This window comes from Loxodonta africana, chromosome 10 (assembly GCF_030014295.1).
Source record: "Loxodonta africana isolate mLoxAfr1 chromosome 10, mLoxAfr1.hap2, whole genome shotgun sequence".
Lineage (NCBI taxonomy): Eukaryota > Metazoa > Chordata > Mammalia > Proboscidea > Elephantidae > Loxodonta > Loxodonta africana.
Genome location: NC_087351.1, coordinates 113,530,443 through 113,541,552, shown reverse-complemented (window position 1 = coordinate 113,541,552; position 11,110 = coordinate 113,530,443). Strand labels below are relative to the sequence as shown.

General features: G+C 47.2%; 1 protein-coding gene across 7 annotated transcripts in view; it reads right to left on the bottom strand.

The window, feature by feature from the left end:
- Positions 1–477: 477 nt before the first annotated feature.
- The window catches only part of SETD3 (SET domain containing 3, actin N3(tau)-histidine methyltransferase), a 99,028-nt gene continuing 88,395 nt past the window's right edge, over positions 478–11,110 (bottom strand). For 4 of the 7 annotated variants that reach the window (XM_003408624.4, XM_010588845.3, XM_010588844.3 and 1 more), the window contains 5 exons: positions 8,372–8,446; positions 7,064–7,230; positions 6,097–6,182; positions 2,744–2,904; positions 478–1,824 (listed from right to left, as the gene is read on the bottom strand). In XM_003408624.4, the coding sequence (XP_003408672.1) occupies positions 1,369–1,824; positions 2,744–2,904; positions 6,097–6,182; positions 7,064–7,230; positions 8,372–8,446 (945 nt within the window). In that variant the 3' untranslated portion in view covers positions 478–1,368. Of the gene's footprint in view, positions 1,825–2,743; positions 2,905–6,096; positions 6,183–7,063; positions 7,231–8,371; positions 8,447–11,110 lie in introns of those variants that run through there. The other 3 variants (XM_064292997.1, XM_064292998.1, XM_064292999.1) reach the window with 3 other exon arrangements.

The window sequence follows — 11,110 nt, the reverse complement described above, 5'->3', positions numbered from 1 at the left end:
GCGCTGTTCATCGAAACCTGGGCAAAGTGACGTACGTTGTTCAAAATAAGTGGTCTACTTCACTGGGCACGAGCGGCAACGTGAACGTCCGTAGTAAGGAACGCCGGCGCCGTGGGCATCTGTGGTGGGGAACACGGGCGACCATTAACCTGAGATTAGTGGCTTTCTGGGCATAGCCCCCCACCCCCAGACACTATCCTATGCCTTTTACTTCCCCCCAAACCTCAGTGCTCCTCTGCCTGCCTGCCTGCTGCCCCTCTGCCCGCAGGAGCGCCCCAGGCTCCGGATGGCGACGAGCTGATGCAGGCCTTGCCCAGGGCACTGGCTTCCACCACCTCCCTTTCCCAGCAGTGAGGGCGGTGCTTGGCACACCATGTCAAGGTTCAAAACCTGCTCAGGGAATACCTAAGATGGTTTGCATAAAAGCTCGACACAAAGGGCCTGTCCCACGCCAAAGAAAAGGAATAGACAAAAATATTAATCACATTTTCCTTTTAATAAGGGTTTTTAGTCAAAAGTGTAGCTTTGAAAATCTCTAGCTTGTTGAGAAAACCAGAAAAGCCAGGAACTGCCTCACTGTGGACAGGGCCACGCAAGGCTGTGGTTACCTGCCTGCTTTCCAGCCCTCCATCACCAAGGCTAGAAGTCACAGGTATCGCTTCCTGCTCAGAGCGACATTTAAATCTGGGGAGGGAGCAGTGCCCTGCTCTGATTCAAGGAGAAAGGGCGAGTTCTTTACACAGTAAAACACAGAAAGTAAACAAATCTTTAGAAATCACTAGGTGTATATATATGTGTGTATATATATATTTTTATATAATTAGGGTTATCATTAACATTTAAAACTATTAAAAATAAGGTTGCCACCTTACTTTTTCTTTTGGTTCTGGGGTGTTATTTTTCAAGGAAAAAAAAAGAGATTTTGCCCAGACTCTAAAGCGTCTTCACCTGAACCCCGTTTTCTGCCGTGTGCTCCCCCACCTTAACGCCTAACACCCAGAGTCCCGCCAGGGGTGCCTGCTGGCAGGAGGTGGGGCAAGCGTGGCTCTGGTCACACAGATGACCGGCAGATGGAGACCAAACTCTTCCCCAGGGATGTGGGTCTGTGGGATCTTCCCAAGGAACCTCTCCCCTCTGTTGCGGCCGTTTCACTTGTTTGCTTTGCCTGGAAGCAAGATGGCAATCTTAATCGAAAGGGAAGCTAGATTTCTTAAATAACTTAAAAAAATCATTTTTTATATAAAGCAGCAAAAACATATTTTCCTCTCTGCAGAAAGAAAAACGTCAACAAGGAAACACAGCGATGTAAGTGGACTGTGTGTCAGCGTCGGCCGAGCTGAACTTCCCGCAGGTGGAGCTTCACCTCGGCTACTCTTTGGCCTCCTCGGCGCTGTCTGAGGGGGAGTCTTTGGCGTCTCCAACCCCCCTTTGACTTTCTTCTGGATTCAAGTTTCCGTTTTCTGACCTGGTCCCGTTGGGGACAGAGTTCACACCATTGACGAGCCCATTTTCAGCCGCCTTTGCTCTGCTGACGGCCTCTTTGATGGTTAAGGCCTCCTGCACGCCGCTCTCCTCCTCCTCCTCGAGGTTTCTCAGGACGAGGGGGAGCCTGGAGTCGGCCACGCTGCTCTCCAGCAGCCCCAGGGCGCTCTCCTCGTACTTGGGGAGCGGGGCCCGCTCCGCCAGCTGTCTGCGGTAGTACTCCCGGTTCACAGCCGCACTCTTCACTGCCCTCTCCAAGATCTCCTTCTCGCCTAATCGCAACTTGACGGCCATTGTAGCCCGAATGGAAAGGTCATGGCCTTTCAGGAAGGCCTTGTCTTCCTGGAAGATAAACACAAGGAAAAGTCATGGTAAGAAGTATCAACCAGCAAAACTAAAATGGCAGGAGGCGGATCAGCTGTTGCTGGGGTGGAGGCGCAAGGGAACTTCTGGGGGTGATGTGCACACTCTAAAACTTGGTCGTCTGACTACACACTTGCATCAAACTGTATGCTTAAAAAGGGTGGATTTTGTTGTATGTGAATGGCACCACAAGAAAACTGTTACAAAACAAAAAAGTGGAAAAAAAAGCCTAACTCAAATGGAGGACTTGCCCATGTTTGAAACCATTCTGTCTGGTGTGCACTGATGCAGCCCAGGGCTCCACGCCTGGCTGGCTGGATGGTGGGTGTATGGTGGATGGATGGATGGATAGATGGACAGACAGACGGATGGATGGGAAAGAAGTATTTGAAGTCCGTGGCACGAAGGTAAATTTTGAAAGCACAAATAAAAACTATTTGTGGTATCATATGAATCAGAAATTTAAAAAATTTGTCTCTTAATCAACAATGCCTCAATAGCAGTTTTTTTGGTAAGCGTAAACATTTTAGAAGGGAGCCTTTGTGGTGCAGTGGTGAAGTGCTTGGCTGCTAAGCAGAAGGTCAGTGGTTTGAACCCACCAGCTGCTCCGTGGGAGAAAGATGTGGCAGTTTGCTTCCGTAAGGATTTACAGCCTTGGGAACCCTACAGGGCAGTTCTACTCTGTCCTACAGGGTTGCTATGAGTCAGAATTGACTAGATGCAATGGGTTTTCTGGGAAACATTTTAAATAGGAAAATATTAACATGTTGAATAAAAAAACATCACATACATGACTATTTTGCTGAAGGTGTAAAGTAATTTACATTTAGGAAAGAATCTTGTTAAAATCTTTAAAAACAGGACATAGTGCCAATCCCCACTCATCCACTCTAATTACCTCAATAGTTGTTTTGTAAGTTTTTAAAAGAAGCGACGCTCTATCTTCAAGAAATGTCCAAAGTTTGACTTCATTGTCCCAGCTAACAGGAAATTCAGAGTTACCCAAGGTGAAGATTCTATCGATAGCATTGTCTCCTAGCAAATGTTCTTTCAATTCTTCTACAAGAAACACAGATAGCAATCTGTTAGGGGGAAAAAACAGCAGTACTTTTCATTTTGATAAGCAATCCACCTTAGAAAACGTCTTTTCCAACAATGCCATTTCCCAGGGTTAAAAGCTCTCCCCGATCGATCAGCCGGGCTCTAGGCTCTCCAATGCAGGGTTACAGCAAGGGGTCTGGGCAGGAAGAAGGGGCAGCACCATCTCTATCGGGAATCCAGATCAAGCCTTAGCATAGCACTCTGTTTTCCACTGTTCTATGAGGGAAACTGAGCGCCTTCTGACCGTTTCCTAACACATCTTAAAGACAATCCATGTGACACATTCCTTGCTGCGACAATACCCTTTTCGCTAGCCATGAGCTCAGTCACACCAACTGAAGAAGACGTTTAGGTGGGCAATGCAAACAGAACAAACCAACACCCGTTCTGACAATCCAGTGACCCTTCTAAACTTAAACCTGATTGGTACTTATTCCAGGGGTTGACCTGACAAAACAGTTTACTTTACCTTATAACAAGGAAGGCACAAAAACAAAGAAACAAGAAAATCAACTATAAAATTCTTAGTTAGTGAAACATTTGCCTACATATCTCACTTGTCAGGAATTTAAATAGGAATTACAAGTGAACATCTCAATTACCTTCCAAAATATTTAAGAAAAGGAAAGAATTCAGCAAACGCTCCGAGGACATTATCTCCAAAAGACTCAAACACACCAGTCCTGTTCATGCTCAGGAAATACACCCATGCTTCTGATGCGATTATGAGACAGCATCGCTCTCAGAGCAAAATGTCCCACAGCTGTCACTATTTACAATTCAGTGGACGCACGTCTGCTGCCAGCAAGCCCCACTAATAAAGTGCTAGTTAGAGTAATTCAAAGAATGCATCGATTGTCTTGACATGACAAACTGTCTTTCTATGACTACAGAGAATCAATGATTCTCTAAAACGATGCAAGCAGTTTTTTTTTTTTTTTTTTAAGTATAAGTTAATCTAAGGTTCAAAAAACGAATGTATTAAGTCATATTTGTTCGCAAAAGATCAGGACAAAATTCAGCGTTTTTAGATTTTGATCCTTCAGTTTGTACTCTGTTTGTGATGCAATGAATACGGGGAAAACGCTGCCTTAGTGGGGAGATTTCTTTTTAGGCGCCCCAAACACTTACGGTTGCCATTTTGGCTTTCTTCCTCAACCCGCCTAAGTCTTATCTTCAAAGCTGGAAAGCCGAGGGGGTAGGAAGCCAAAACTTTCCTTCCCTGCTACTTTTTAGCAGTGAAACTAGGCTCGTTTCACACTCCTGGAGAAATGTAACCTACAATCGGGGAAGAAGACAGTGTCGCCACCAGACCGTCCGCAACACTGGAGGGAAAGAATATGCTTCCGGAGTTCGTTGCCATCCAGGCTTTCTTCTAACAGACCTATGAGGCTACTACTAGCCGTGCTCTGGGTCTCCCCGGTCTCAGCTGTCCTCCGGCCCACCTACCAGGGGAGTGTGTCGTCACCCTGAGGGCAGCAAGAGCAGAAAGGAGGCTCCTCAGCCTGGCTCTGGGTTCAAGCTCCTCCTTCTACTGGGAATGTCCTTGTAGTCCTTGTCCCCACAGCTCCCCTCCTTCTCAGCCAAGCCTAAAGAGTAGCTACGTTCTCAGGTCTAACTCAAGCACTGTTTCCTCCAGACCCTTTGAGTACTAAGACCCTCCTCCACCGATTATATTACCTGCAAACCAGCCGGGAACCAACGTGGGATGTTTGGGGCCCTGGCTCTGGAGTTAAGAGAGCTAGGTTCTGAGTCAGGGTCTTCACTTGCTAGCTGAGTGACCCTGGCCGTTGTAACTCCCCTCTCTGAACTGGAGCTTCCCCATCGGGAAAAGGGGAGCACCTACCTTACAGGGCTGCTGATGACCCCTGTTATGTGCCACCTGTGGCATCACACCTGGCATATGGCAGGTGCTCCGTAAATACAGGGAGCATCAGCCCACCAACTCTCCTAATTACAGGCTCCTCGAGGACATGAACACTAACATCCAATTCTGTCTATACTGTATGCGAGGGAAGCTCACGTGACCCCTTAGCTCCTGTTCACTAAATAGAGCTGATGAGCCACTACCAAAGCACAAAGACCACCCACAGCCCATCCTGAAATCATGGTGCATCTGTAGCTATACAAGTGCTTTTGGGGGACAGTCTCTAGACCACAGCTGGGTGGGCTCTGTGGTTGGTGTTTGGATCGCCCCCCCCCGCTTGCTTACAGACTAAGTTTCTCCCCCTCCGTCATGACACCCAGCCCGCTCTCAGGCAGCACAGCACCTCTCCCTGGATCCACACTGCAGAGAGGGAGCACAGCCACGCCCCAGGGCGAGGACCAACTGCTGGGACCACAGCTGCCCTTTCCCTGGCGCTCGGGTGCCCCTCTCCAGGACACCTGTCCATGAGTTATGCACTCATTCATTCGCTCATTCCTACCCAGTCTGTTCTGCCCAGGAGACACACAAACAGAACTAAAAATGAAAGCTCAAGACCAGGGAATCGGAGAAGTACATTTTTGGATGACAAATGAAAACACAACGAATCTCATGACAAGAACCCCAATGACCTGTCTTCAGCAAATATGAGGATGGCTGCTCAGTGCACAGACTGAGGTATCTGTGCCTAAGATACGAGGCTGCAGACGGAAGCGAACCGTGTTCCACACAGACTCGGGTTGCAATGCTATTTACAGGATGCCTGGCATTAAGCTTGGTGGCAATTTCCAACTCAGAATACAGAGCTGTTAACAAACAGAGTTGTGCACCTGGTCTACAAACCCTACCGCTGACCGCGGGGCTTCATGGAGTCAAGTGGCCATCAGCCGCTCTAGGTAACATAAGGATACTTACACACTCTAAGGGACACCAAAAAACTTCCTTCCACAAAGGTGGAATTTTGATACACTTAGGTAATCAAGAGGTGTTACGTTTTCTTCCAATCCAGTTCCGAATTATTTGTTTATTACGAATGAACACGGACAACACGTGGAGGATTTAATAAAGTATTTCCAGAGTAAATGGATCAATGTCTTTTCCTCTAGTGTGGCCATCTTACTTCCTCCCACAGACTGCTTTCTTTTTAAGCCATTTTACCTTTAACCTGAATTCCTGCGCTTCACGCTTTATGAAAAGGAGCCCCTTTCCCCCCTGAAATGACTTACCTTCGGTCATGCAGAACACTCGGAGAAAAGCCAGAAGCTGGGCAGAGATGGGAGGCTCCGTGAAATGTAGCGCGAACACACTGGAACTGACAAAAGCAGGAAGCAAGATCAGTCACCCTGCAGCAGGTGCCTGCTTGCTCCCGAGTGAACCCCTCAATCTGCAGCACGTGTGGCCGTCTTCACGGACAGCAGAGCTGAGCGAGTCATTCTGCCTCCTGGTCTGAACGACAACAGCACAACTTGCAGTCCTCACTAAATGCAGACGGCATGGGCTGCTGAACTCAGAGGCCACCACCGTCTCTGTCAGTTTTCCTCTAATCTAATAGCTTTAATCTCAGGTTGCGTATAACACATTAAGAGAATTAAACGTACTCATGATTCTTAAAAAATATTAATGATAATTTATGTTGAGTTCACATTTTAATCATTAATCAAATATTGACAAGTTCAATAAAAAAGGTCTGGATAACCCATTTTCATTAAGAGTGGTTCCTCCGTTCCCCGGAGAACTAATAAATCATCATTCCTGTCTTCTGTCTCTTTTTGCACCTCAAATGCTAGAAAATCTTAAAGAATGTAACCAGAAATCCTTGAAATCACTGAGGATCAGGAATTCGTTACAGAAACTCCTGCTGGCAAAGAACTAAATGAAACAAATTGATCCAGGCCATTAACCTTTTCAAGGTGAAAGACACTCATGATACCAAAGCACTTATTTAAGGTAATGAGGGTTTCAGGCTGTGCCCCTGGAACTGCCTGTGAGTGCTCCCAACGACAGGTTATGTTTATCTGAGATCGCTCCTCAATCACCACGCATCTCAATGGCTTAAATTCGCTGTGCAACAAGGAGAAAGGGATTAAAATGAACTACCGTAGAGAAGTTTTATTAACACACCAATTAAGTGCTATGCAACTGGAAATATTTCAAGTGGCACAGGAAAGAGCTGACCACTTTTTTTCTACGTACGTGGGGATGCCAGCGCGAGCCAAGACCTCAGCCTTCATAGCGTACAGCCTGTCACTTTTACTCACTCCGAGCTTTATTTTCACTCTGTCGTGCGAATTATTGTCAAAGAAAAAACCACTGTGGATCACAAACTCTGCATTTGACCGAGTGCCATAAAAAATGTAAATCTGAGATGCAGCAAAGAAAAAAAACAGAGAGACATAAAACAAATCTAACAGCCATTTGGAGCAGGCCAAGGGTTCCTCCTTATTTATTTAATGCTACTTTACACAAATTAAACAAAACAGCCATGAAATAACTCTCTGCCCACTTTGTGGATTGCGCGCGCAGCTAGGGTGAAATTTCAGCAAGGTGGGCAATTTTCCTGACTTCCCAGACTCTCTGAGGTGGAGTGAGGAAGTGCCCCCTCGCCCACCATAGCACGGTGAGGGGAGAGGAGAGCCTGGGAAGCCCCGGCTGAGGGAGGAGGCCTGACTAGCACATAGATGACCTGGGGTCACAGGGCCTTTCTCATAATCCACTTCTTCTAAGGGACAGCAAGGCTATTACATGAAGGCTGAAGTTTAAAATCTACCATAGTCAAGAGGTGAAAGCAATGACCGTCAGAAATTCAGTCCTAGGTCTGGTGGCAAGTCTGCACCTCGCAGATGGGGGATTCGTGAGCTCCCCCGCAGGAAGAGCAGATCAGTGCTTTGTGAGACTACTATTTTTCATTTTGTTTCAACTGGAATGTCTCTGGTCTATTTTGGTTCTGTTTTTTGTACTACATGCTTATTCATAAGACTGATAGATACAATGCAGGTCTTTATAGATGCATATTTTCAAATTTCATGAAAAGCTTAACCCTGCCCCCATGCAAATTATTAAGGAGAAAAATTCACAGATTAAAGTGAAAGTACGAGACAGGTCTTCTGGTTCCTGACTCTCTTGTATTTCTGCCACCTGAATACTGCCGCTTTATGAAGAAGGTTCTCACCAACAGAAAGGAAATGAGAACAAAGCCATTTATGCAACTGAAAACCGTTTTAATGTTATAACCCCAAACTTATTTCCCACCGACAGCGTTAGAAATATTAGGTCAATTGTACAAAAAACTGATTTTAAATCTTTTTTTCTTTGTGGACGCAAAGGTCCAATTCAAAGCACAGTATGTTTAATTACAGCTTTAGGTCTCAAGATGTGGTCTGGAAAATAAATATTCCTAAATAGAAGTCCAAGTTAAATGCCGTTTAAAAAAGGACCAGCAGCACAGTACCACCCCCGCGCTCCTCGCTGCTCCACATCTGTGAGCCCCAGTGGGAAACCCACCTGCTCCCCAGCCCTGAAGTCCTGCAGAGCCACGCACTCGCAGCGGTCGTCCTCCAGGTTGTAGCCGGTTGTGATCTAGCCAGGAGAAAGGAGGCAGAATCGTGAGCCAACGATTCCACATTCTCTCAATCACGAGGCGTGTTTTTGGCAATTAGAAGTGAAAAGGTACCCACGAGTACCTCAAAGGGTGCGCTCTGAATGTTTTATAAAACAGAGCAAATGTACTTGATGCATGAACCCCCAGTGGCGTAGTGGTTAAGTGCTACGGCTGCTAACCAAAGGGTCGGCAGTTTGAATCTGCCAGGTGCTCCTTGGAAACTCTATGGGGCAGTTCTACTCTGTCCTACAGGGTCGCTATGAGTCAGAATTGCCTCGAAGGCACTGGGCTTGGTTTTTTGGTTTATGAACCCCCAGGGGAAAGAACAGGCTCCCCAGATTCTACCTGAAGCTCCTCCTCAGAGGTCTGCCCCGTGGAGGAGCCCTCCAGTACTCTGAGATTGTCTGGAAATGCCCATCGATTACTTTTGGACCTGCTCGCTTTATGCTGGGGATTCAAAGCTCTAAGACAGCTAGGACTGTATAATAAAGGCATCAGGAGCTTGGATCCAACAGCAGACGGCTTTTGAGTCTAGAGAATTGTGTTGGGAGATGGAAGGCCGTGGACACTGGTCTTTAATTCCAATATCCCAGGATCTATGGTTGATTAACCATATCATGTCTAAAAGTCCTTCACACTTCTGACCTGCAAAGACCAAATGGGATTTCACCATTTACTCATTCTAACCCATCACACTTACCAAACTGGGCCATCAAAATGCAGAGGGACAACAATGACAATAAACCAAGCCAGGATTCTGGCACGTTTTTCCCCACAAAGCAGTTTAAACACTGGATTTAGATTAAAATCAGCTCCATGAAGTTCCTGCCCAACATGTGATTCACTTTTCTGACCCCAAAGCATCACTTTGAGAGTGAACTGTGAAACAGGGAATCGCCCTTTACCACGAACTCTCAGCACGGTGTTGTCATACACAGACTGGCAGGAGCACAGCCAAGAAGGAAGGAGGTTAGGGGAAGGAAGAGAGAAGAAAGGAAGGTGGTTAGGGGAAAGAGGGAAGAACAAAATCAGGAGGAGGAGGAGGAGGAGGAGGGAAAGAGGGAAGTTAGGAGAAGCAGGAGGGAAGGGAGGAACTTATGGGAACGAGGAGGGAAGGAAGTTAGGGGAAGGAGGAGGGAAAGAAGGAAGTCAGGGGAAGGAGGAAGGACGGAAGAAAGTCAGGGGAAGGAAGAAGGAGGGAAGGAAGTTAGGGGAAGGAGGGAAGGAAGGAAGGTGGTTGGGGAAAGAGGGAAGAAGAAAATCAGGAGGAGGAAGAGGGAAGGAAGGAACTTATGGGAAGGAGAAGGGAGGGAAGGAAGTTAGGGGAAGGAGGAGGGACGGAAGGAACCTACGAGGAGGAGGGAGGAAGGAAGTTAGGCGGAAGAGAAGGAAGGGAGGGAAGGAAGGGAGAAAAGGGAAGTCGGAGAAGGAAGTGTTGTTCACCCTGTGGTGGAGAAATGATTATGGGTGTTTAACTAGATTTTCGGATATTTCTGGCTCTCAGGAACTTCTGAAAACTTCAGGGCGTAAGAAGTGGCTTAACAAGCCAAAAGCAATCCTCACACAGACATGCTGGATAGCTCGCCTTCCAAGAGGCAGAACACTTTGAGGCTGAGGCTGTGACTTCTCAGTGTGGCACTGCCAAACACTTTCCTCTAGGCTTGTATCGCAAATATATCTGATGAATGAATAAACAAGATGTGGTACATACAGCCATAAAGAGAAAGGAAGCTCTGATACATGGTATTACACGGATGAACCGTGAAAACAGGATGCTGAGTGAATAAGTCAGTCACAAAAGGCCAATTGTTGCATGATCAGTGGTTACCAGGGGCTGGGGAGGAAGTGATAGAGTTACTGCTGAAGGGATGCTGAGTTCCTGTGTGTTGTTACTGATGTGTGCCATCGAGTCGATTCCGACTCACAGAGCCCCTGTAGGGCAGCGTGGACCTGCCCCACAGGGTTTCCTAGGCTGTAATCTTTACAGGAGCTCACCAGAACTTTTCCCATGGAACAGCTGATAGTTTGAACGGCTGACCTTTCAGTTAGCAGCCAAGTGTTTAACCATTACATGGTCAGGGCTCCCGAGTTTCCATCGGGGGTGACAGAACACCTGTGGAAATGGACAGTGGTGATGGCTGCACACCATTGTAAAAGTCACTAATGTCACTGAATTGTGCATTAAAACATTAAAATGGCAAATGTTTTATGTATTTTATCACAATAATGATAAAATTAAAAAAAAAAACATGTCTGAATGCAAAGACACACTAGCCAAGGCTTGGGGCCCTGGCCCCTGCTGCCCCCTCGGCCCAAGGTCGGGTTCTAAAGGCCCCTGGAGACACAGGGCACTGCCACACTTGTGCCCTTCACCCCTCATCTCTCCTGATCTAAGGGACATGCTGCACGACCCCCACCCCGCTCCAACGGACATGCCCCCGCAGATATGTACCGAGTGTTCGTTATATGCCAGGCCTCAGCCAGGTACCTGGGAAACAGCACAAGAAGCCTCAGTCCCAAAGACGGCCGTGGAAAAAGTGCAGGACAACCCAGGCATTAATGGGGCTGCAGACAGCCCCGTGGAGCCCCCAGTCTGCCCGGGGCAGGGGCCAGGCTGGAGTCGAGGAGGAGTTGTGGGCACA